The following is a 24,727-nucleotide window of genomic DNA, read 5'->3' on the forward strand; positions in this document are numbered from 1 at the left end:
AGTGGACAACGCTATATAGAACATTTCCATCATCACAGAAATTCCTCTGGGCAGAGCTGGATTCTGGACAGCAATCATGATGGGGCCTGTGGTTGAGAGGTTCCTGGACAGGACCAAGAGACAGCTTGGGGAACCAGAAAAGGGCCCCTTCTCTCTAGGGAGTTCTGGGTGGGGCAGCAAGAGCTCTCCCACCAAGCTGGTAACTAGTGAGATACCCATTAGCACCCCCACCCCCAACATACATCACGCAATGTCCCTTCTCCGTTGTGTGTGTGCGCGTGTGCGTGTGTGTGTGTGCGCGCGCGTGTGTGTGTGTGCGCGTGTGTGCGTGTGCGCGTGTGCGTGTGTGCGCGTGTGTGCGTGTGTGTGTGCGCGTGTGTGTGCGTGCGCGTGTGCGTGTGTGTGTGTGTGTGCGCGTGTGTGTGTGTGCGCGTGTGTGCGTGTCTAGGGGGATATTTGCCTGGGGCCTTCCTTGCAAGGAACCGCCATTGAGATGCGGCAGGGGCTGCAGGGTCTTTTTCGAGGAGTCCAGGGATTGGAGGCAGAGAGCTGGGCACAGCTGGGCCCCCCAACTGACCTCTTCTTGGTTGTGGCCGGATTTCCCCACAGCCGAATGGAGTGGGGGCGCAGCAAGAGCCCCCCCCACCCCGGCCCTGCCCCAGGGGGGAGGCTCCAGCCAAGGTAGAGGGAGGAAGCCACCTTACTGCCTCGGGAGCAAGGGAGCGGGCCCTGGGCGGAGGTGGGGTGCCCCGGGGCGGGGTAACCCGGGGCGGCCGCGGCCCCCCACGCGCCCCGCCCTCCAGCCAAGGCTAGGGCCGGGCCCCGCCCCCACCTTTGCGTCACGGTCACGGCCCCGCCCCCGCGCCGGGGCCTCCTCGGGGGCGTCGACTCGCCGGGCGCTCCAGGTGGCGGTGGCCGCGGCGGCCCAGGGCTGCTGGCAGCGCTTCCCCGGGCCTGGGCCGGGCGGGGGCGGAGGCGCAGGGGGCGTTCCCGGGCCCCCGCCCCGCGCCCGCGCCCGTGATGTCACAATCGCGGCGGGCCCCGGCGTCCCCGGGGCGGCTCGCGGCGGCGGGCTGCGCGGAGGCGTGCGTGGCGAGCAGCGGCCCCCGAGTCATGGCCTGACCCGGCCCCTCCCCCGCCGCGCCGCCCCCCGAGCCGCCCCCTCCGCCGGGCTCGCTGCGCGCGGCGGCTCCGAGGGGGCGGCCGCTGGGAATGGCTGCGCCCCCTTCGGCTCCCGTGCGGCGCTCGCCCTTTTACCTGAGGAGGCCGGCGCCCGGGCCGCATTGCTTATGGAGCATGGAGGAGGGAGCGGCGGCCGGCGTGCGCTGCCGGGAGCCGCCCGGCCCCCTGCGGGCCGCCGCGGTCCCCTGCTTCGGGATCTCCTTGCACCCGGACGACATCCTGCCCGGCGCCCTGCGCCTCATCCGGGAGCTGCGCCCGCACTGGAAGCCCGAGCAAGTTCGGACCAAGGTACCCACGCGGGAGTGCGGGCCGTCCATCCGCGCATCCTTCCGGGGGGCGTCCGGCCCAGGGGGCGCGGCTGCTGCGCGGGAGGGTTGGGGTGGGGGGTGTATGTGTGTTTCCCTCTCCATCCACCCCCCGCGCCCTCCACGCACGCCCCTCCAGCCGCGCTCGCGGCCGCGCACCCCGGAGGTCCACCTGCCCGCTGCCAGCCGGCCGCGCGGGCGGCCCCCCTGTCGCGGCTCCCGCTGCCCCCAGCCCCGGGCTGCCCGCGGGCGCGTACCCAGCCGGCTCCGAAGCCTGCGGCAGGAACTTTTCAGCACCCCCCCCCCCCCCCCACTCACGCACAGGTTGCTGCCCCTCTGCACCCTGTGGTGGTAGCAAAGCCTCCAGGCTCTGAGCGGCCCCACCGCCCAGGAATCCGGACCTGCCCTGGGCTGTGTAGAAGTCCTCCCCATCCCCGGGCTGTGGCTCAGTCCCCTCACCGCACCCGAGACACACACACACACACACACACACACACACACACGCACGCACACGGCGCCTCCCCACCCCCAGATGGGCGCATTTGCAGGGACACAGAGTTGGGCAGAGCCTCCCACTCAGGAGTCTGGCTGACACCGCAGCTGACCTGCATCCTCACCTGCCCACCCTCCAGTCCCTTCTGGGAGCTGCCCGTGGAGGACCCGCCCTGGGGAGGGGGGAGGCCTGCAGCTTCTGCTGGAGTGGTAGGGGCTCCATGCTGATGGGCCTTCCAGGTGGTTCAGACCAAGTGTGGAGGCTGACAGACCCCTCTTAGGAGAGGGGAGGGGAGGTAGCCTTTTAAAAATAAAAGACAACCTTTGGATTGTAAGTGTCAAGGCATCAAGCAGGCCTGAGGTTAATTCCAATACTGGCCTAACATGTTATCTGCCAGTCCCTCCCTCTCAGGGCCTCAGTTTACCCACCTAGAGTTAGTTCAGGTGTCCTCTAAGTCCCCTTCCAGCACTGACACTGTGCCCAATAAATTCCATGGTTCATTCCTCCTTGTCACTCTCTCAGGGAACCTGGTCTTCCGGCCCAGGGTCTATTGTCTCTCCTGGTATGGAACTCAGAGGCCCAAGGAGCTCTGGCCACCAAAGCCCTGGGGTGGGTGCCAACCTCAATACCCTGGATGGGCAGGAGGGACAGCAAAAAACCCTCTGCCTACATGCAGTTGAGTGGGGATGTACCCGTTCTGGGTGACCCTGGCCCTCCTCTGCCACATTCTGGTCCATGGAGATTTCTTTCAGGGCCAGGACGGCGGAGGAAGGAGAGGAAGGGGGCTTCTAACCACCAAGTGGTGTGCAGATTCCTCTACCACAAGTCCCATCCGCTGGAGGCAGACCCAGGAGAAGTGAGAGTGCCTGGGCTGAGCCAAAGCTGCCACTGTTCTTTGCACTCTAGTCCATCGCAAGCGTTGGGGACAGTGTTGAGCTCCATATTCAGTGAGAGTGTAAAGGACAGGGCTCTGTGTGGTTGAGCTCAAATACCTTGCTGGAGCTGGGCAGCCATGGGGCAAGAGCAGAGATCCTGCCCCCACACCCTGTGCTGCCCTCTCCCCATGCTAGCGCTTCACTGACGGCATTACCAACAAGCTGGTGGCCTGCTATGTGGAGGAGGACATGCAGGACTGTGTGCTGGTCCGGGTGTACGGGGAGCGGACGGAGTTGCTGGTGGATCGGGAGAACGAGGTCAGGAACTTCCAGCTGCTGCGAGCACATGGCTGTGCCCCCAAACTCTACTGCACCTTCCAGAATGGGCTGTGCTATGAGTACATGCGGGGTGTGGCCCTGGGGCCTGAGCACATCCGTGAGCCCCGATTCTTCAGGTGAGGAAGGTGTCCTGGGTACTGTTCGCCACGATTTCTCAGGCCTTGGGCTTTGAAATCCTTGGCTAGCTTCCATGGTGTAGAGTGAAGTTCATTAATGAGTCATAAGATCTCCCTGAAATTGCATGAAAAATGGGTGTGTGTTTATGTGCATTAGTCTGCAAAGAGAGACTATAGCTTTGTATAGATTTTCAGTGGGGACTGCTAGGAGAATGAGTTCTTGAGGGAAGCACATGAGAACTTTGGTGAACATGGGACCAAAGCACTTGGTTCCCTAAATGCAGCAGGGATCCCCTTCCTGGTCCATGGAAACATCTCTGAGCCTTGGAAATGAAATCAGCCAAATCCCCAGAGTGGTCAGGTATCTTTGCCCTCCTCTCCTCTCAAGAGCTCAGGCATGCTAGGAGAATGGACCTATCAAGGTGAACACGGGTTTAGTAGCCCAGAGAGATGCCATCCCTCCCCTAGTGTGAGCTCCTTCCAGGTTTCCTGACAAGGTGGGAGTCCAGGTTTGGGGAGCTACTGAGGCTTCCAGAGGCTCAGAGAACCCATAGTCCCCGGGAAGCCACTCCTGTTAAATGTCTAGATGTGTAGGACCTTCAAGCCCTGTGGATACTGTGGCTGTGGGGCCTGGAAGGGAGAGAGCCAAAGAAGGGCCCATGGTACACTGTGCTCTGACTGTGCTGGGCAGGTAGGTCAGGCATAATCCACCTTCCTCCCTCCAATGCTACGGCCATGTTCAGGCCATTCAGACTAGAGTGAGTCCCCAAGTGGGCTGAGATTTATTCCTGACACTGGGGACAGTGGCATAGGGGTCTTCCCAGGACCCTTGGGCCCTGTCCTGTCCCACCCACAGGGTAGGAGCTTTCCAGATTCCGAGAGGCAACAGCAAAGTCTACCTAGGGAGTGGACCAAGCAGCTTCTTTCCTCCCTCACCTGCAACAGTTAACCCCAAGTTAGTGTACCTGGCCCTATTTGCAGGGAAACCGTTAGGCCCTCTAGGGATTTAGAAGGAGGGAATCTAAGAGCCTCACCCTCCACCTACAGTGCTCCTGAACACTGCTTCTGGGGCCATCGAGTTGTATATTGTAGCTGTGTGTTTGTGTCTTGGGGTGGGGGATTTACAAACCCCTGCAAGGGGCTTCTCAGGCTTCCAGCCTGGAGAGGTGAGGCCTGAGCAGGGTGGGGGGCTAAGGAGCCCTGTCCTGGCTTCCCCCACCAACTCCTCCCAGCTCTTGTGCAAATAAGCTCAAATATTGGCAGGTTTTCACCACTGCCAGTTTCTACCACCCCTATGAATCTGATACTGTCACTTATCCTCTCATGAAAACAGTTACCATTGTCAGGAAGATTGAAGATGGATTTAGGTTCAATAAGAACTTTACATTCAGGGGAAAGCCAGGAAAGGGGCATAGTGTAGAAGGTAGGCCCTCCTTGATACTTTTCCTAGGATAGACCATTTTCTTCCTGGGTTAAGGTGGACCTTTGAGGGGAGGTGTGGGTGGGGAGGGAGAGGCCTCTGGGAGCCACTTTCCCTTGTTACCCCGAATCCCACCTCCCAGCCTCTGCCTGTTGAGGCTTTGCTGCATAAAAATGCTGAGGGTGGAGGTTAACTTTCATTGCCATTCCAGACAACATCCCTATTGATATTCAGGGAAACACTCTGTTCGTGCTCAATTGGGAATCTTCCTTTGGGCAGGGAAGGCCTGGGCCTCAGGTCTGTTTCTCTCCTTGCCCAGTGCCCAAACCCTGCGGGCTCCCTCCTGTTCCAGGGCCTCTGGCCTCTGAGAGCACAGCCTTCAACTCTCACCCACTCAGTTGCTGCCACACCTCCTGCCCTCTTCACCCTTTAGGAGATGGGAGCCTTGGGGGCTTCCAGAGGAGCCCCCAGAGTGCCCTGTCATCCTGTTGGGCAATGGCCTGCCCCTTCCTAGGACCTGGCAAGGGGAGGGGATGTCCCTTGAGCAGCTTGGCAACAAGGTTTCCAACAGCCAGTGCCTTTGTTGTCTTTCCTAGTGGTTATTATTCGAGCAACAGGCAGAGGTGAAGGAAGCTAGAATGTTGGAGGCTTGGCTGCGGGTGGGAGGTGTGGCCTCGGAGAGCTGGCAGGCCTAGGGGAGCCCAGCTGCGACAGGGCCTCAGGCACTGGGGTCCTTATCAAGGCCCACCCTCTCTGACCGTCAGTCCTCCATCCAACTCCACCCTCTCACAGCAGCCTTCCCCTGAACTGCCTTCTCCTCTCCCCACCGCCCCTCCTTCTCTCCTGGGACCTTGGATAATGGCCACAGGAGAACTTGAAAATAGAACACTGGTTTGTTTTGCGTCCTTGGCACCCAGCCGCCAGCATCAACTCCCTGCCACAGAGGAAGGGGCTGCCCTGGGCCCGCTTGCTTCCCTCCCCACCTTTGCCAGGCTGATAAGAGGCGGGCATTTCTCCCTGCCTGGCATTACCACCCCCTGATCCCTTGGTGCCCTGCGTTCACCTCCCCCTGAGGGTCAGAGTCCAAAGAGGGAGGAGGGGCACTGCCCTCACTTCCCCGGTGACCCCTCTGTCCTTAGGGGTTGTTGTGGGTATATGACCTTGGTGTGGGGCAGGGTCACTGACCTGTGGCCAACAGCCCACTGCTTTGGCCTTCTGCTACCTGAAGCTGCCCCAGCTCTGGTTCTGGAAAAGGAGCTGCTAGGCTAAAGGCCATAGCTCATTTTCATGCCTTCTACTGAGGTGGAGAGCTCTTAAATGATTTGTAATTGTCCCACACTCTGCCCTCTGGCTAGCCCCCTTGTGGACAGTGTAGGGCCTCTTTCTGGTCAGGAGGGGCTGATACTCTACCCTTCCTGTTTTTTGCTGTAGGCTAATCGCCTTGGAAATGGCAAAGATTCACACCATCCACACCAACGGCAGCCTGCCCAAGCCCACCCTTTGGCACAAGATGCACACTTATTTCACCCTTGTGAAGAGCGAGATCAACCCCAGGTACAGAGATCTGGGAGGGTTCAAAGCTGCCACTGTCTCCACCACCTTAATGTGATCCCACTCCCCATTCTTTTGCTCCACCTCACCCCACAGGAGGTTTTGTGATTTCATTCCAGGAGATTTAGTGATTTCAGTCCTGATTGCTGAGCCTGTCTCCAAGGAAAGCTGGGCCAGTTGAGAAATCTGAGGAATTTAGATCCATAGTTTTAGATCCATGTGCTTATTTTCTTTTTTTTTTAATCCTTACCCAAGGATATGTTGGGTTGTTTTTTTCATTGATTCTAGAGAGAGAGGGAGAGAGAAAGAAACATCAATGTGAGAGAGAAACATTGATCAGCTGCCTCCCACACACGTCCCGACAGAGGGATCCTTGGGTGCACTGGACGACACTGTAACCACTGAGCAACACCGGCCAGGGCTGCTTATTTCTTCTTGAGTCTCTTGGTTATGGCAGGGCCTAGGGTCAGGGACAGTGGCTCCCCATTTTACTTAAAGGGTACTGAGGCTCAGGGACTAGACTTTGCCCAGTGTCAGGTGCTGGTCAGAGGCAGGGCTTCTGTTCCCACCCAGGGCCCTATCTACCTGAGCTGCCTTCTAGCCATGAGGAGGGAGGGCCCAGCCCTCTGGGAACGGGGTGAGGCTGAGTTACAGTCAGAAGAAGTCAGCTCATCTGCTGACAAGACCTTGGGACATCAAGACTCCTGCTACTTGTCTGGATGCCTCTCATCCCCGTGTGGCCCTGGGGATCCTGTTCAAACTGACAGCTTGCTGTTTCCTCTCTGTCTTTTCATCCATGCTGACAACACCTTTCTCCAGATAAGACAGGGTTCCCAGAACCTTCCCTTACGCTCTCTGGCTGGCCACCTGAGTGAGAGTCCTTCTGCTTTCAGATACCTGACTCACCATCAGACCCTTGAGTGTTGAGACAACAATGGGGACAAGGGAGAAAGAGTGGTATCACCCTGCCCCTCCCAAAAAAGGCTTGAACACCCTTCTTTTTCCAGATGTTCATGGAGTGGGGCACGCAGGTCTGGGGGCAGGCTATCTCCTGCCCTCCTTGAAGATGACGAGACATTAATGGGCTCTCTCCCAATCATGTATCTCTGTCACACTCTCGCACACACGATGACTATCTGGATCCTCCCACTGAAGGATTATCACACTTTGTACTCTGGGACTATTTGTCCAGCATGGCCCATGTTTAGACCTTCTATGTCAAATGCAATCTCTGGGACAAGAACTGCCTTTCCTCTCAGGACTAGAACAGCACACAGAGAACAGGATCCTCTGGTATCTCAGCCAACGGAACCCTCAGGTCCCCCATTCAACAGATTAAGAAACTGAGACCTGGGATGGGGATGGGACTTGCCGAAGGTCATTGCTGTCAGTGGCAACAGAAGGACTAGAGTCCAGGCCTGATGCTCAGGTATAACCCTGGCTTCATTTGATTCTGCCGTCACTGTGTAAACTTTGGGAGAGGGGGTAACCTTTTGGGGAGGGGAGTTGTCTCTAGAGAAGAGCCGACCAACTCCCTTTGTTCTTGTCACACTTTTGACCTTGGGCAAATCAGGTTGCTTAACTTTTTTGAGCCTCTTAGGGGGTGATGTCTGCCCTGCTCTGCCCACCCTACCCCAGAGCAGGCTGTGATGAGCAGTCACTCTGACAGGACAAGACGAAGCGCCTGAGTTCTATAATAACCCTGCCTAATTTGCCTAATAACCTTGATTTAGTCCACCCTTCATTTCACAAACACTGATTAATTGGGATTTAAAACAAAAAAAATATGAAGGTGATATTGGCTCTGCCCACGAGAAGCTTAAGAACCCTCTGGGTAAAGAAGACCGGTGCATGCAGATATAGAAGAAGGCAGGGTGTGTAGTGCATGCCAGGGGTGGGAGAACCAGGGAGTCTTCTTGGCAGAGATGGGAAAGGAGGCACTCTGCCTGGAGGAGGCGGCATGAGCAGAGTTTGCTCATGGATGAGGGGTAGACAAGTTGGCTGGAGCAAATCTTCAGGAGGGATTGGGAAGGGTCTCGAGAGAGGGAGCTGCAGAGGTCGTGTGAGTTGGAGCTAGATTGAGGGGCCTCCAAGGCTAAGGAACGAAGATTGTGTTTAGCAGCAGTGGAAAGTAATGTGAAGGTGTTTGAGCCTGGACTCAGGTCAGTAACTAGCCCAGGACTGTGGTGCAGGCGGGAGTTAGGGAAAGCGGGGATCAAGGCAGGGACACCAGCTGGAGCAGTGTTGAAATTGAATGGGCAGTGTCCAGCACTAGGCTTCCCCAAACTTGAGCATGAGCTTCCGGTGCATGCTCGCTAAGAGCAGGTTCTGACCCTGGAGGGCCTGAGTGAGACCTTGTGGAAACAGATGTGGTAGCCTAGGCATTTGGGTAGATATTGGCAGTGTCCAGGGTTGCCAGGAGGATGGGGGGTTGATGATGGCTTTGGGGCATCAGGAGGAGACTCAGACAGGCTGAGTGGTATGAGGGCAAAGGTAATGTCAGCTTGAACACTTAGAAGAGTCCACCTTTCCCACACCCCAATCCCGAGGGCTGAGTGGACACTTGCCAGGTGTCAGTCCCTTCATCAGGAGGCATCCCGGGCCCCTTAGCCCGCTCCTGCGGCCTCTGAGGGACAGGGAGCAGCTGCCTGACATGTGGAAGTCTCTGAGATGACCATTCTGCCAACCTCACAGCCCTGGGAGAGGATGGTGGTGTCAGGGCTGAGGGAAGCTGCGCTGGCGATGTTTCAGGTGCTCGGGGGAGGGAGGGAGAAGGTCAGGATTGTTCCCACAGTAACCATCTGTGTGGCCTTGGGGTGGGTAGTGTGGGGGTCAGACAGAGGTCAGGGCCTGGGCAGCAGGCGTCTTGGATGTCAGAGCCATGTTTTTCAAGCTGAGACCTGGACAAACCAAAGGAAGCCTCCTAATTTTTATCTTTGGATAGTCTCAGAAGAAAAAAGAATTTTAAAGGAAAAGGTAGCTGCTTAAGGAGAGCCAAGAGGGAAATGCATCCTATGCAGCCCTGTGGATACAGATAAACTCCAGTGAGGATGGGCTGGGGCAGAGGGTGGGAGGCCTCCCCCAGATCAGCCCCTAACAGATGCCTGGACTCCGAGTGTGCAGAGCCGCTGGGTGGGGCACGGGGCCCTCGTGGTTAGGAGGCCTGGGTTGACTTCAGATCCTTGGATGCACTGACGACCACTTTCCCTAGTGCAGAAGTAGAGGGTCTAACTGCACAAAAGATGTCTGGAGGCTAAAAGGAAGACTGTGCCCTTCCTTGAGCCTCAGTTTCCTCATGGGGTTGGTCTAGAGACCGAAGATCCTCTTTAGCTTTGATCTTCTTCAAGTGTGAGGAAGTCTGTCACTTGTCCTTTTCCGGGGGGGACATGGGGACACCTTAGTCACTGAACACTCTTCTGCATGTTCTGGTTTCGGGGCTGGGGGGGGCATCCCTTGGGAGCATCAGGAGGACCCTCTCCTTCTCATCATAAACTCTCACTGCCCTAGACGAGAGAGCAGGCAGGAGACACATGAGCGGAGATAAAACACCAGCCCCCTCCCCTTCTCCCATTGGTGGTTCTGGGGTATTAAGGGCTCTGCTGACTTTTTGGCTTTTTAGTGTACATGGACCTGTGCTTCCTGGGGCCCACAGTTCAGAGCTTCTGCGCACAGTGTATCCTCAGCTTCCCATGGCCTCTGATGGACCCATTCATTCCTTCACTAACATGCCTTTCTTTAGCAGCAATGCCTGTGTGTGGGGTGGGGTGGGGTGGGGTGGGGTGGGGTGGGGTGGGGTGCGGCAGAGTGGCCTCCATGCATCTTTGTTCCTGGTCTGGGAAAGGAAACTCACTCCTAGTTCAAGGTGGAAGGGGCAAGATACTGGGGAGCCACACAGCAAGGGCTTTTCTGTTGAATGGCCCTAATGTCCCCTTGGCCTTGCAGGAGGGGAGCTCTAGAAGCGACTTCTTTGCTTTCTTGCGTGGGCCTGAGGGTCTGTCTCTCGAATGTGAAGTTAAGCTACATGACATCTCAGTGGTTCCAGCTGCTAGAGCGTGAGGGAGACGCGCCAGCACACACCTCTGCCTCCTCAGGAGAGCGCCAGCGCTCCAGCCCCTCCCCAGGGCACTGTGATCCACTCAAGGAACTTTGCAGGGAGGGTTGTTTTAGAGAGCCGCCCCTCCCCCTGGGAGTTTTTCCTGCATCCTGAGAGCAGGTCTATTAGCATCTCTGCCCTGCTGCCCTTGTTCTCTTGGTCTGAGAGATGAGTGGGTTTGGACACTCATCCTCACCTCCCCTCCCTCTCCTGTGCCTCTTTCCTTACCTTCCTGTCCCTTTCACGATTAGCAGGGACACTGTTCAGTCAGGGATCACGATGCTTTGCAAAATCTTTTGAGCCAACGTTTTAATCAGCTTCTTAGAGTAACTACAGGACATCAGAAGGACAGGAAGCTCTAGTGCCATTTACAGATGGCAAAAGATTGGCCATTTGTCCAAATTCCCTGTGCAGTAAGAGGTAGTGAGGCGGCCAGACCTCAGGGTTTTTGAGGCCAAGCACCTGCCTGTCTACTATCAGCCCTCCCTCCATTGGTCATCTTTCTCACCCCTGTCCAGCCTTTCCGAAGATGTCCCTAAAATAGAGGTGTTGGAACGGGAGCTAGCCTGGCTGAAGGAGCACCTCTCCCAGTTGGACTCCCCTGTTGTGTTTTGTCACAATGACCTGCTCTGCAAGAATATCATCTATGACAGCACCAAAGGTATGGCTTCTTTGGCCCTGGCTGGCCAGCAGGATTCCATTTCTGAGGCTGGTACTTGGACAAGCAAAAGAAGACCTTTTGGTTTAGATCAGGGGTAGGGAACCTTTTTTCTGCCAAGGGCCATTTGAATATTTATAACGTCATTCACGGGCCATACAGAATTATCAACTTAAAAATTAGCTACGAAGAAAGCTCCTAGATTTATTGAATTTTGAGTCCCGCCTGCAGTTGCCTTGGCAGGGCCAGACCAAATGATTTCACGGACTGTATAACGATCCACAGGCAAGATCCGTGGTTTGGATCTTAAGTTAATTTGTAGGAGAGAAATGGAAAAGGAAACAAATCCCCACTTAGAAAAATCTGTGCCAAGAAAGAACTCGAAGTCCTGGTTCATGGAGGTCTTCAACATTAGCACCGGGCTGTTCCCGCTGACAGTGCTGGGCTTCCCAGGCCTTCCCAGCTGCCGCCACCCTTCCTAGAGGGAGGACTTCCTGTGGCCCTGATGAGAGCTTCACCAGGGAACCATTTGCTTTATTTCTGGTCCTCGACCATGCTGAGGACAGATGTCTTTACATGGGGAGAGCCTGAGGATCTAGCTATGGGAGAGGGAGAGCTGGGGCTGGGGGAAGGGCAGGTGGACAAATGGAAAAACAGGAAGCAGCTTAGAAGACTGGCGCAGGAGAGGTCAGGTGAGGCCAGGGTGCTGCAGAGGCTGGCCCGAGGCAGTGGGTGAATTCCCGAGGTCTCGAAGCTTGACCAGGCTTGTTCAGATCTCCTGGGGCCAACCCTCATTGCGTCTCCTCTACCTCCCAGGTCATGTACGGTTCATTGACTATGAGTATGCCGGCTACAACTACCAGGCTTTTGACATTGGCAACCATTTCAATGAGTTTGCAGGTGAGAGGGCATTACTGTTTGGCCTGTGTCCAAGATACGCTCCGTATGGTGGGGGGCCAGGTCCGGGGAGAGGACGCGAGGGGGTTCTGTACTTCAGGGGGTGGAAGCTAGATAGCCCCTGTAGTCTGAAATATCCCAGCTCGAGGGACAGAGACACAGCCTGTCATGAGAGAGCTCCAAGTCTCTTGGGGGAGGCAGAACCCATCTACACGGAGCACACCCCTGCTAGCCAATATAGCAGTTTGGTACAAATTAGGAAGACGTGCCCACTGTAGGATCCCTGAGGATACTTGGCTTGGCATGTGAGTTAGAAAAGGACCCCTTTCTCTGGGCACATGCAGCCCATGCCAGCCGGGCCAGCACAGGCAACCTCAGCCTCCACTCATCCCCTTGCCGAAGCTCCGTTACGCCCGGCAAAGCCTGCACAATTGTAAGTAAGGGCCCAGCATGCAGGTACGGAGCAGAAAAGCCACGAGTAGCTGCTTGCCTGGTGGCACTATGAAAATAACCGAGGCAGAACTAAAAAGTATGTAGTCTGTGGCTTGACTCCCCAACTTGAATTCCTGGCTGTGTTGCTTACTAGCTGTCTGGCCCTTACCCTTTCTGTATGTCTGTAAAATGGAGATAATAATAGTACCTGCTTCATAGTATTGATATGAGATACACAAGTATGGCACATACTAAGCACATATTAGCATTTGCTGCTGATGTTAGGAAGGGAAGCTTTCCTGCAGCTCGGGAGATGGAGCAGGACAGGAAGAGAGAGAATGAGGGAAGTGTTTCCTAGGAGTAGACAGCAGCTATAAAGGCATGGTGTGCACCGTAGAATCATTGTGTAAAGGAAGCAGGGTGGGTTTTTCCAGCTCGAGGGCTTAATTGTTAAAAACAGATAGGACTGAAAAAGCTAGCCCCTGGACACTGGGGTTGGAGGGACAGCCCCAGGATGGCATTGTGAGGTGCTCAGCATGATGTAGCTGGCCCCTGAGGCTTTAGGATAAGAGAGGCAATTGTAGAGCCATCACCTGGCCTAGCCTCAGCCACTCCCCAGCCCAATGTGGGCCAACCATGACCCTTCTGGAACCCCAGCTGACGGTGTGTCAAGCACTAGAGTGCCACCAGCTACATTTTGAAACTGGAGGACCATAGGGCCTCCGCTGGGCAGAGCAGCTGAACTGTGGGGGTGGCAGAGAGCTGAGGCTGGCATCTGCAGGGCATTGGACCTGTGTATGCTCAGCTGCCAGACCCACTGACCTTTCCAGAAGGGATCATTCGTAAGCATTTGAAGCCCTCACACACCACACAGCAAAGTCCAGCTGGAATTTCTCCAAAGGGGCAGGTTGCATCCTGCTCCTAAGTTGAGAATGAAGGTGAACTGAGCATGGGGGAAGGGCAAGGGAGCGCATGGGAGCTGGGGAGAGGGACCTCCAGGGTTCTTGGGAACAAGGAGGCCTGTTACCTCGAGCTGGGAGATAAGAGTTCCAACCCTGAGCCCATCTCTAATGGCTGCATGATCTCGAGCAGATTTCTTCTCCTGGGCCTTAGTTTCTACATATGCACAAGGAGATTCTTTCCAGCCATCCTCTTGGGGCCCTAGGAGACTGAATGTGTTCCTCCAGAAATATAAGGGAAACTTGGGAAGGACAGAAAGGAAAGAAGGAGGAAGAGACCAGGGAAGGTGGTCCAGTCCTTCCTAGTCCTGTCCTAAATAAACTGCTGCTTTCTGTACCAGCTCTAAAGCCAAGGCCTTTGCCACTGTGCCCAGGATGTGACTGGTGCATGTTGGGTTGGCAGCTTGAGGACTCAGGAGAGGTGGGACTAGAAGGGACAGAGGCCATCTAATCCAGGGTTTCCAAACCTGGCCATATTTCCCCGGCATCTGGAGGATTGGGGTGGGGGCAGGGTATCTTGGAATCTATGTTGTTAACAAGCTCTCCAGGTGTTTTTTTAAGTAGCCAGCTCAACACTGGCCCAGGAAGCAGTGTTTGAGACACACAGAGCCCCTTCACTCTGTCAGCGGAGAGATTTGGGCCAGTGAGAGGAAAGGGCTTGCCCAGGGTGAACTGGAGATTAGCATTGGTCCTAAGACAACCAGGCCCTGATTCAGTGCTGTGCCCCCCTGCCTCCTATGTGGCGTAGTTTCTATAGAGCACGGGGGAGACAGTGGTGCCGAGGGGGTCCCCATCACTCCCAGAGCCGTCCCTTGCCCCTCAGCCAGTCTGCTTCTCTCAGTGCCCCTCTACACAGTACAGGCGATCAGACCAGCTGCATTCCTAGGCATGGCCCACAGGGCAGAGAAGATGGAGGTTTTCAGTGAAGCAGGGACCGCCTGAGCTGGAGGCGGCACCCAGGGGGGCCATCTCCCAGCAACGTCTGTGCTGCCCCCCGACAGGTGTGAACGAAGTCGATTACTGCCTGTACCCTTCAAGGGAGACCCAGCTGCAGTGGCTCCGCTACTACCTGCAGGCACAGCAGGGGATGGCCGTGACCTCCCGGGAGGTGGAGAGGCTCTATGTGCAAGTCAACAAGTTCGCCCTGGTGAGTGCTCGTGATCCGTCGGGGGCAGGGGAAGGAGGAGCCAGGAGGTGGGACATGTGACCCACCCCCAGCTCCCACCCTCTCGCAGCCTAGCGGTGGAGGACGCAGAGCCTGGGGTCAGGTGTGAGGTCCTGGGGAGCCCTGCCCTAATGGCGAGATCTGGGAAGAGCCATCTTGGGCATCCCCGTAATAGTAAGATGCCCTGTGTCCTGCTTCACCCACCCCATCAAGTCTAGGTTCTCTCCTTCCTAGAGAACTACTTCTAGGAAAGCTCTCAGCTCCCTATTTTAGCAGTTCTCTCCTTTGGACAAGTGGTTCTTTCTAGTGACTAACCATGGTCTTTCCTGCTGCCGTTAAACAGTCCCCTTCTCATTTTTTAGCCTTCGGAAGAAATAGAGAATGTCAGTCAGTCCAATCCCTGCTGACTCAGACCTCTTTGTAAGCCTTTCCCATCACACTCTTCCTGCTGCAGTCACTGTGCTGTCAGTTCTTGATTTTGAGTGCCACTTGTCCAGGGTACATGGTTCATGCCAGGTCTCCACTGGTGTGTGCCCAGGGGATTGCTAACTAGTCTTATTAGTGTCAGCCATGCATAAGCAAAAAGGTAAATCAGCTGCCCTGAGTTTTACAATCCATCGTAGGGCTTAAGTAAAATCCTCGCTCACCCGGGATTTTGGTTGCCTTTTCTGTTCTCATGGGCACAAATCCGATTCTCCTTCAGTCTCTTCCTCATAACCGTTCAATCCAGTGCCTTGCTCTTGCTAAGTTTTTTAGTAATCATTCATACTTGCTAACTGATCTATGCCCCATTTAAGTCCTGAAAGGGGCAGAAAGTAGAGGGAGGTACTATATAGTCAACCCCAGAGCAAGCAAGATTTGGGGTGGGAGACCCCAGCCAGGGAAAGTACTGGTGTCACTGTTGTTTGTTCTGGGGCAGCAGGAAGCACAGCTCTCTGGCTTCTTAAACCTGGGGCGACCTGGCCCCCCTGGGCACCTCTGGCTGTGGGGAAAACAGCTGGAAGCTCAGCGCCCCGATTCTGGCTTCTTACTCCCACATCTACACTCATTTTCCAACCCAACCCATCTCCTGATAGAAGGTAGAGAAAGGTTGCTTTAGGGGGTCTTCTAGCAGACCAGACCCTTGATGGCTATGTGGCCAGGACACTGCTGAGGGGTACCGGCCCTTCCACTGGCCAGTGGACCTGAGCTCTGGCTCCGAGGTTCATCTTGCCCTGGATCCATTGGCCTTGAGGCCTTGAGGAGATGCCCTGGTGAAGAAGCCAGGGGTAAAATTCTGCTTGGACCGGAGAACACCATCCTGCTTCCCCCTACAGGGGTAGGTAGAACTGACTCTCCCTCCTTTTGCTAGAGTGAGTGGGGTCCCCAAATGCTACCCAGTGACTTGACCTCCTGTGCTGGGGAAACCCCACCGTGTCTCTGCCAGCGTCCCAGCTCTGTGTTTTCCAGAGTGACTGTGTCCCTCCCGCTAATGGGGACAATGGCAGGCTTGGGAGGATGCCATGCTACCCTCTCTGCTCTGTTTGCAGGCATCTCACTTTTTCTGGGCACTCTGGGCCCTCATCCAGAACCAGTTCTCCACCATCGACTTCGATTTCCTCAGGTGAGCACAGGGGACAACTTGGGGCAGAGTGGGATGGGAGGAAAAAAGGCAGAGCCAAGGGTTTGGGGGCAAAGGACAGCCCAAATAGAACATCCAGAGTCCACTCCTCTGCTAACTTGTTCCCTACCAGTCAGCTCATGGCCAGTGGGGTCACTGCTCCAGGGGAGGGTAGGAGCCCAGAGCAGCACTCTAAGGAGCCTGAAGTTCTTATACCTGCCCTGCCTGCCTGGTGGGAGATTCCTCCTGCAACTCTAGTGCCCTTATCCACAGGGCCTCATGGTGAATGGAATTGTTGCAGATCAGTCTGAAAGATCATGAGCCCAGCCCTCATTTTTTAGCAGAGTGGTCAGTGTTCCAGAGAGTAGACGTGACTCGCCAAGGTCACTCAGTGGTTTAGTGCTTACTGTGGGGGTGTCAGACCCAACTCCTCCTTCAGTGGCCCCTAGTGATGCACTGCAGGCTGTACCAACACTACTTGAACACTGACTCTTTGGTGGTGGTGGTGGGGCATCATGTGAGGTACATATGTCCCTAAGGGCCAGGAATCATTTTGTTCATTCTGGTCCAGTTGCCTCACCTATCTCTTCCCCATCAAAAAGGAGTCACTACTCTAGCTTTAAAGTGTTCACAACCATTAGAGGAATGCTGGTCAAAAGCCCAATGACATATCATCACCTCACACCCATTAGGATGGCTACTATCAAATAAACAGAGAATAATAAGTGTTGGCAAGGACATGGAGAAACTGGAACCCTTGTGCAGTGCTGTTCATGCAACTGCTGTGGGAAACAACACTGTGCTTCCTCAGAAAATTAAAAATAGAATTACTGTATGACCCAGCAGTCTCACTGCTGGGTATATATCTAAGAGGATTGAAATCAGGGTCTCAAAGAGATACCTTTACACTCTTGTTCATGGCAGTATCTTCACAATAGCCAAGAGGTAGTGGTAACCCAAGTGTCCATTGATGGATGAACGGGTAAACAAAATGTGGTAAATTCATACAACAGAACATTATTCAGCCTTAAAAAGGAAGGAAGTCATGTCACATGCTACAATATGGATGAACCTTAGGACATTGTGCTAAGTGAAATAAGCCAGTTACAAAAAGATAGAAACTGTATGATTTCACTTATATGACGTAACTAAATTAGTCAAATTCATAGAAACAGAAAGTAGAGTGGTGGTGCCAGGGGCTGGGGGAGGGGAATGGAGAGCTGCTGTTTAAGGGGTATAGAGTTTCAGTTTTGCAAAATGAAAAAGTCCTAGAGATCTGTTGTCCAACAGTATGAATGTTATTATTACTGAACTGTAAAAAATTTTTAAATGACCTTGTTTGAGAAAAGGTTGGTTTAGTTTGCTCTAAGAAGAAAAGTAAAATTATAGTTGAAGTTAAAAAAAAAAAAATCAGCTTGGGCTGCGGTTGCCCTGCACAGACCCAGGTGGGCTGAGCTGGTAAGAAACTGCTCGTGGTGGGAGTCTCACAGCATGGCTTCCCTTCTCACCCCAGCTTCTTTCCCTGTCTTCTGGCAGGTACGCAGTGATCCGATTCAACCAGTACTTCAAGGTGAAGCCTCAGGTGTCCGCCTTGGAGATGGCAAAGTGACCAGCTTCCCCTCTCTCCCCTCCCCCAGCTGCCTGGCCGGCTGGTTCTCCAGGGCTCAGTTCTGCTCTGGGGTCTGTACCCTTGGACAAGGTGGGAGAGGGGACAGGTGGGTGTCCAGGGAGAAGATTCCACCAGCCCCCATTGAGTACTGCTGTGATCACATTCTCATTTGGAGAGGCTGATGGACCTAGCTTTGGGGTCCCCTTTACCTGGCCAGACTTGGGAGGGAAGTGCCTGCAGCCAGCCAGAGCTCAGACCACAGCCACCCCTGGGAAGCCCAGCATTCTTAGCCCCAGGCCAGGCTGGAATCTGGGCTGCCTTAGAAGTGTCTTTGATCTTCCTGGCTTGGGGAGGGGGGAAGGTGGGAGGGCTCCTTTCTACCTCCAGTGCCCTGAGCCTCCAGCCCATCTCCCCATAGGTCCCATAAGGGAGGTGTTGAGTCCAAACCAGCACCATGCCAACTCTGACAGATGGATGTACATGTTTGGGGGGGGAGGGGAAGGTGGTGTAGAAGTAGATTTGACACCTCCCTAGCAACTGCCTCATCTGAGATACCTTTCTCCAAGCCAGGTCCAATCAGCCCCTTCCCAAACCTCCGTCCTAGGACTCATGCTCTCCTGTGCCCCTCTGCTCTGTGCTGTGTCCCTCTGCAGCCTGCTGGGAGGGAAGGCAAGGGGGTGGTCACGTCCTGGGCCTCCAGAGCCTGGCTCAACTTCATGCTGTGGTTTGGCTGGAGGGGACAGCAGCCAGCAGCCTTGTTCCCTCCCCTGCCTTCCAGGCCCCCACTTCCAAGGATCTCTCTGTGGCCACCCACTTGGGATTGACTAGTGGGAGTCAAGGAGCAGGGGCAGGGACCAGGGCTCTCCTGGCCTGCCAGAGCCTGGGGAGGATCTGTCTGAAGGTGCTGAGATCATTGTCTCTGACTCTCAACAGCCTCCACCACCTTTCTGCCCTCACAGCCCCTGGGGCCTTCAGCTTGGGCCCATAAAGTGATTCATTTGTAAATTTATCTTGATTTTTCTGCATTAAAATGGCCATTTCTGGACCACTCTGTGTCTGAGTGCAGCTGACGAAGCTTTGACTGGAGGGTGTGACTAATACACTTGTGATGGGAGGTGGGGTGTTCCAGCCTCTCTTTGGGATCCCCCTTGGCCACACACTTTCCACCGTGCCCTTCATGCACCTGGCTTACCAGGCCCCTGCTCCTGGCTTGGGGTAGACCTGGGCAGGGCTGGTGGTTTCTGCCTTTGACTATCTTGCTAGAATTGGTTGGCCCTGGGAGAACGCTGCTTAGAGTGAACGAGGCTGTGGATTCCAAGAACTTGGCCTTATCCAGATGAACCACTAAGACACTGAAGGGAAGGACTGTGGACTTCTTCCTCGGTCCTCTTTGGCTGGTAGTATTTGGAGGCTGGAGGTGGCTGCTCTGCCTGAAACCCATCTGTCACTTTCTCAGAAGGCTAGAGGGAGGGGAGGGCAGGAGCCCAAAGGTAAGCTGGAGTGCCCCTCTCAGCAGCCAGGTTGCTAGGGCTGCCCTCCCAGGCCTGGGCAGCAATGCCTCCAGGGTTCCCCAAGAAGGTGCCCAGTGTCCTTAGGGGCAGTATCAGCCCCGTGTGTTGGACTCTGGCTGCTTGGCTTTTGCCTGCAGAAGTACCAAGGTTCCATGGCAACTGCTGAGCTGAGCTGGTACTTGCAGCTGGAACTGCCTTCAAGGTCACGGTGATCTATTGTGGCTGGGTCCAGTGAGCAGGACTGAGCCTAGGGGTACCAGTGGAGAATGTGGGGAAAGGTGTGCCTGGCACAGGGATGGTGCCAGGAGCAGGCAGGGCAGGCCCTGAGGGTTCTCTGTGGGGTCAAGTGGTCACGGTGTCACCTTCCTGTGAACTGAAGGGCAGTGCCTGCTCTCCTTTCCCCTCAGGTCCTCCTCTGGAGCTGCAGGCAGGAATAACCACTGTGAAGGCAGCTTATCTCCATCCCTCTGGGTCCTGATGTCATAGTGGTGAGCAGGGAACGGCTGGTACAGGGCACCCCGGTACTATCCTGACCCCTCTGGCCCCTGGTCACCACATTGACGAGGGAGTTAACCTGCAGGCACCATCCTGCTGCCTTCTTTGGAAAAGCATCTTTATTTCCCAATTCTCCAGGGGAGAGGGCAGGTGGGGCAGGAGGGGTGAGAGTTTAGCACACTCCTCCCCCACAAAGCCTGGAGCTCCACCGCCGCTCCAGACTAGCAGCACCCAGGCCTCTTTTTAGACCCTCAGCAGGCCCTGCCGGCAAGGCATGCCTGGGCAGGCATTCATCTCTGCTGGGCTCTGACCCTTGGCCGGGGCAGGAGAGGCACAGAGAGGGCAGAGAATGAGCTCGTGACCCAGCCATCCTGATAATTATCAGGACATTCTGTTCCTGGCCTTGTAACCAACCCACCTGCCCCCATCCTGCCTCTCCTGGGCAGGGGGTGGGGCTCCAGGACACCAACCGCAGGTTCCCAAGAAGGGCTTTTCCCGTCCTAAAGCATGCAGGACACATGGCTGTCTCAGCAGCTACGCTGAGGAGGGTGGGACAAGGATTCCTGGAGGGGCAGGCGGGCAGTACTGGCCTCAGGCTCCGAAGCCACAGAGCACCTGGGAGTTGGGAAGCGAGAGGAACTCGGGACTGGCAGGGGGTGAGGGTGAGCCTAGCTGGGGTGTCCTGACCAGGCTCCCTCCATTTGGTTTGGAACAGAGGGGTGCGGAGGAGAACGGAGGGATGGGGGTAGATGGACAGAAGTTGAAATGAGCAACTCTCCCATGTGACCACTAGAGGGCAGGCGCTGCGGTCAGCCACCTTCTCTGCCCAAGGACCACTTGCACTTCTCGAGTGGCCAGGGAAGCCGGGTTCCGCAGTGGAAATCGGTGGGGAGGGTCAAGGAGAGAAAGCCTAAAGCTCTGGGAGGCTGGGCTGGGAAAAACCACCAAAGGTCAGCAGCCAGGATGACCCCTAGATCCAAAGGCTGCGGCCTTAATTTGGGAGGAGCCTTCAGTCCCAAGTTTGTAGCCCTGGCAGTCAACCACACCTAATTTCTCTCACCAGCACCCTCTCTAATTTAGAAACCCCTTTTCCAGCATTCAAGAGCCTCTGCTTGGATACTTCCTATGTTGGAAAGTTCACTACCACTTTGAACATCTTTGTCAAAAAGTTTTTTATGTTAAGCCAAATATTGACCCTCAAGAAGATCAAGACACCAGTTCTGCCTCCTGAGCTACAGACTGTAGTGGCCACCTGACAGCTTTGAAGAAAGTAGTCTTACCCTTTACACCCTACCTTAGTTTCCTCTTTCCACCATGCCTCCAGCACATGTCCACTAGGATCCCTCCAGTCCTCTTCCGTGCAGGGTACCTGTCCCTGGGCCCCTTCAGTGGGACAATGGCCTTTTCTACTGAGGGGCTAAGACTGCCATAAGACACCTGGGACCAGGCCTGTGTGGTGTACACTGGCTTGTCACCTCCCTTTTTGTGAACACATGTCTCTACTACTCCAGCCTAAATCTAACTCACAACTGTCATTCAGCTTTATTAACAGGATTAATTTTTTTTAACAAGAGTTAGTCTTTTTATTGATCCCTGTTAATGTGCATTTTGAGAGTTTTAATCTACCATGTACCCATTTCAGGTCTCACTGACTGTAACTTCTACTGCGATATGTAGTTCTTTGAAATCCTCATTCAGAGCCTAAGGTCACAGAAGAGCCCTGAAGCACATCCTCAGGGACCCTGTTTTTAGTATCCTGGGGGACTCGTACATGGGTTTGGGGTGTCCATGTGCACACTTTTCTGGGATGATGGAGTGTCCATGGCTTCCATTACTCCAAAGGGCACCTCTAGAAGGATAAGAGCTACAGATAAGGCTTCACCTCCTTGTTTTGGATGAAGACAGTAAGGCCTGAAGGGGAGTCCTGACCCCCACCCCCCACCCCGGCCGAAAACACACACACAAGGCCATGTGGTTAGTTCTGGGGAGAGCCCAGGCTTCCTGACTCATTACAGCGTTACCACCTTCTTTCTTAGGACCTAGGCAGACACTCTGCGGTGAGGTCTGGCTCTGGCTCCCCACCTTGAGGCAAGGGCCGCGTCTCATTCATTCAGGGTGCGCTTTCAGGGCGGGGGCCAGGCAGGGGAGCGGTGAGGTGGGTTGGCGGGGGCGTGGGGCCTGAGCCTCCCTTGCTCACCTGATTCCTCCTAGGTCCCATGCCTGGAGCTCCCTCCAGCTGCCACCAGGGGGCGGTGGTGCCCAAGCTGGCAGCGCATTTAGGATCCCCGGGTGAGCCTGCCTCCCCCTCCCCCGCAAGGGCCAGATGCTGAAATGATCTGCCTTTATTACACTAACAGAAAACAAAAAATTCCCCGAGTGTAAACAGGAGAAACGTGCTGGTTAAGTTACTCATCATTATCTTATTATTAACAAAATAAAGCACTATGTTTACAGTCATAAAAAAAGAAACAGCCTGGAGAGAAGTAGGGCTTTGGGGAGAAGATAGGGGTAGGCACAGACTCCACATCTGCCCCTGTGGGATTTGGGGTTCCCTTCCGACTCTGACACACCTGGATCTTTGGAGTCATGCCAGTGAGATTTCATTTTCTTAAGGAAATACCTTGCGAACGTGATCAGGAGCAGGGGCAAGTCCCCCAGTGCAGAGTGCAGGGCAGGCAGGGCGAGGGCAGAGCTGTGTGGAGGGGACAGAGCATGAGCCTCTTCTCTATTCTTGGAGAGCCCTCCCGTCCCCTGCTCAAGAGGGAGGAATGGAGACCAGCTGCCATGGGAGCCCCACTCTCCAGGGCCTCTGTCACTGACAGGAAGGGGTGCGCCATCAGTCCCTCTGCTCCCGCTCCTGGCACTTGGATTGGGACCAGGGTCTGGGCCACCAGGACAGAGCTCCTTGGAGGCTGAGCACATTCCCTGCTGCTCAGAACTAAAAATGGCTCTGTGGGAATCCACCAGCAAGGGTCAGGGCGGGGGTAAAAGGGTAGGCAGGGGAGGGCAGGGTGGCCCAGGGCCTTCAGAGACCCAGAGTGACCAGTGGGCAGAGGGGCAGAGTCAGACACCAAGGAAGGGAGAGAGACACAAACAGGGCCCTGCAGAGAGATAGGGATGGAGAGAAACGCATACAGGATGCACAGAACCTGAGACACCCAGACTGACAGAGGTAGCAATTTGGGGACGAAGAGAGCCCAGAAAGAGGCCCCCAGAGAAGCAAGAGTAGCATCAAGAGACACACCCACAGGGACTCAGCAACAGTGCCTGGCACACAGTGGGCACTCAATAAATATGCAATGAATGAACAGATGAAAACACACACGCGCGTACACACATACACAGCAGCCAGAGGCACAAAGGGCTTAGCAAAAGATAAAATCAGAGGGACAGCCAGACCTTTCTGCACAAAGTACAAAGTGACCCTGGTGACAGAGGAGCAGTGCATGTATGTGGAGGAGGTGCGGGGGGTGTGGTCCCATGGTGGCTGGTCCAGCCAGGACAAGAATGGAAACAAAGCACGTGGCTCCAGGGAGACGGGTCTGGAGCTGCCATACCCCTGGGGTGGGTAGACCTGCAGGAGGGGAGGGTCATACAATGTCCCCTGACCATGAGCCCCAAGGACCAAGGAGCTCAGACAGCTCAACTGTCACCCCAGTGCAGGCCCTAGCCACTTATGTCAGCAGCTCCTCGGGTGTGCCTGCAGGTGTGGGGGAGTGGGCCTGTATCTACAAGTACACAGCCGGCCGTCTCCCGCACACCCAAGTCCAAGTACCAACAGAGTCCAGGCGAGCTGGCTGTGCCCTCTGCTCGAGGCCAGGTCTTCCCCGGGATCAGTCCGTGAGCACCACCAGCTCCCCATCGCTCTTCTCGCCCTCGGAGTCCTCGTCTTCGCTGTACCGGTACATCTCTCCATCGGCCCCCGAGTGCCTGTCCTCCGTGGGCTCGGCCTCCTCCCTGAGGCTGCAGGTGTTCACGATGACAGGCATGTTGGGGTCCAGGCTTCGGGGCACATAGTGCTCCACCGGGGGCTGTGCCACCCGAGGGTACAGGACATCTGGGGAGCTCATCTGCACCTGGCCTGCCTGCGAGCTTCGGGGCAGACAGGAGGTGGGTTACAGAAGCACCTTCGCCTCTGCCCCCCCAGCTCCCCTCCAGCCTCTTCAGCACCCCATACGCTTTTGGCTCCAAGACACACGTTCTGCCCCCGGTCTGCTTTCTGATGGCCACACATTGTCAGCTATAGCCCCATACACACATGTAGTCGCAGGGTGTGCTCAAAAGACACTCCTGAGGACTGTGCTGAATCCCACTTTGGGAAACTATTTAAATACTTTAGTCAAGTCAGGAATCCTCTGTATGAGTACCTCGGTTTTTAGTATCCCTGAATTTTTACAGAGCTTGTCAGAAGGGATCCACAGGCACATTTCTCCAGATCCATGCCAGTCCCCCACACTTAGTCACAAATCTACATCCTGAGCCACTCGGTACCCACCACACACAGTCGTCCCTGCAGCCACACACAATGTTCACACACACCTATGCACATACATATTCACACATAGCCAACACACATGCACAGCACCCCTACAGCCACATGAGGCCCAGCCACGCACACGCAATGCTCACACCTATTCACACACACACGCAGCCAATACACACGCACAGCACCCCTACAGTCACACACAGAGGCAAGTCGCACATGAACACCCAGCCATTCACAAGAGCTGCACACACACGGGCACATGTGCACACGGTCTCAGCCGCCCAGGGAGGGCCTGCTCACGGGGTCATGTAGCTCTGGCGGGCATCCTGGCGCCGGGTCCTCATCAGGGCCTTGTACTCGCCTACCCGCAGCCGCTTGCCCTCCACGATGCAAGTGCGCTTGGGCCGCGGCTTGTACTTGTAGTCCGGGTACTTCTCCAGGTGCTGCCTGCTCAATCTTGCTTGCTCCTCGTAGTAGGGCTGCTTCTCCTGGTTGGTCATGGACTTCCAGCGGGAGCCTAGCCCAGCCCCCGGGGGTAGGC

At 55.5% G+C, this 24,727-nt stretch overlaps 2 protein-coding genes across 4 annotated transcripts in view; one reads left to right on the forward strand and one right to left on the reverse strand.

The window, feature by feature from the left end:
- Positions 1–1,156: 1,156 nt before the first annotated feature.
- ETNK2 (ethanolamine kinase 2) lies at positions 1,157–17,775 on the forward strand. Its single transcript, XM_087828281.1, has 8 exons — positions 1,157–1,470; positions 3,051–3,310; positions 6,162–6,284; positions 10,893–11,035; positions 11,849–11,932; positions 14,322–14,467; positions 16,015–16,088; positions 17,622–17,775. The coding sequence occupies exons 1-8, from the start codon at positions 1,213–1,215 to the stop codon at positions 17,692–17,694; spliced, it is 1,161 nt and encodes a 386-aa protein (XP_087684407.1). The 5' UTR covers positions 1,157–1,212; the 3' UTR covers positions 17,695–17,775.
- A 4,249-nt stretch (positions 17,776–22,024) lies between these two features.
- The window catches only part of SOX13 (SRY-box transcription factor 13), a 44,967-nt gene continuing 42,264 nt past the window's right edge, over positions 22,025–24,727 (reverse strand). For all 3 annotated transcript variants that reach the window (XM_016214921.2, XM_016214929.2, XM_087827677.1), the window contains 2 exons: positions 24,487–24,703; positions 22,025–23,792 (listed from right to left, as the gene is read on the reverse strand). In XM_016214921.2, the coding sequence (XP_016070407.2) occupies positions 23,534–23,792; positions 24,487–24,703 (476 nt within the window). In that variant the 3' untranslated portion in view covers positions 22,025–23,533. The remainder of the gene's footprint in view (positions 23,793–24,486; positions 24,704–24,727) is intronic.

This window comes from Miniopterus natalensis, chromosome 19 (assembly GCF_054644295.1).
Source record: "Miniopterus natalensis isolate mMinNat1 chromosome 19, mMinNat1.hap1, whole genome shotgun sequence".
NCBI classification, from domain to species: Eukaryota; Metazoa; Chordata; class Mammalia; order Chiroptera; family Miniopteridae; genus Miniopterus; species Miniopterus natalensis.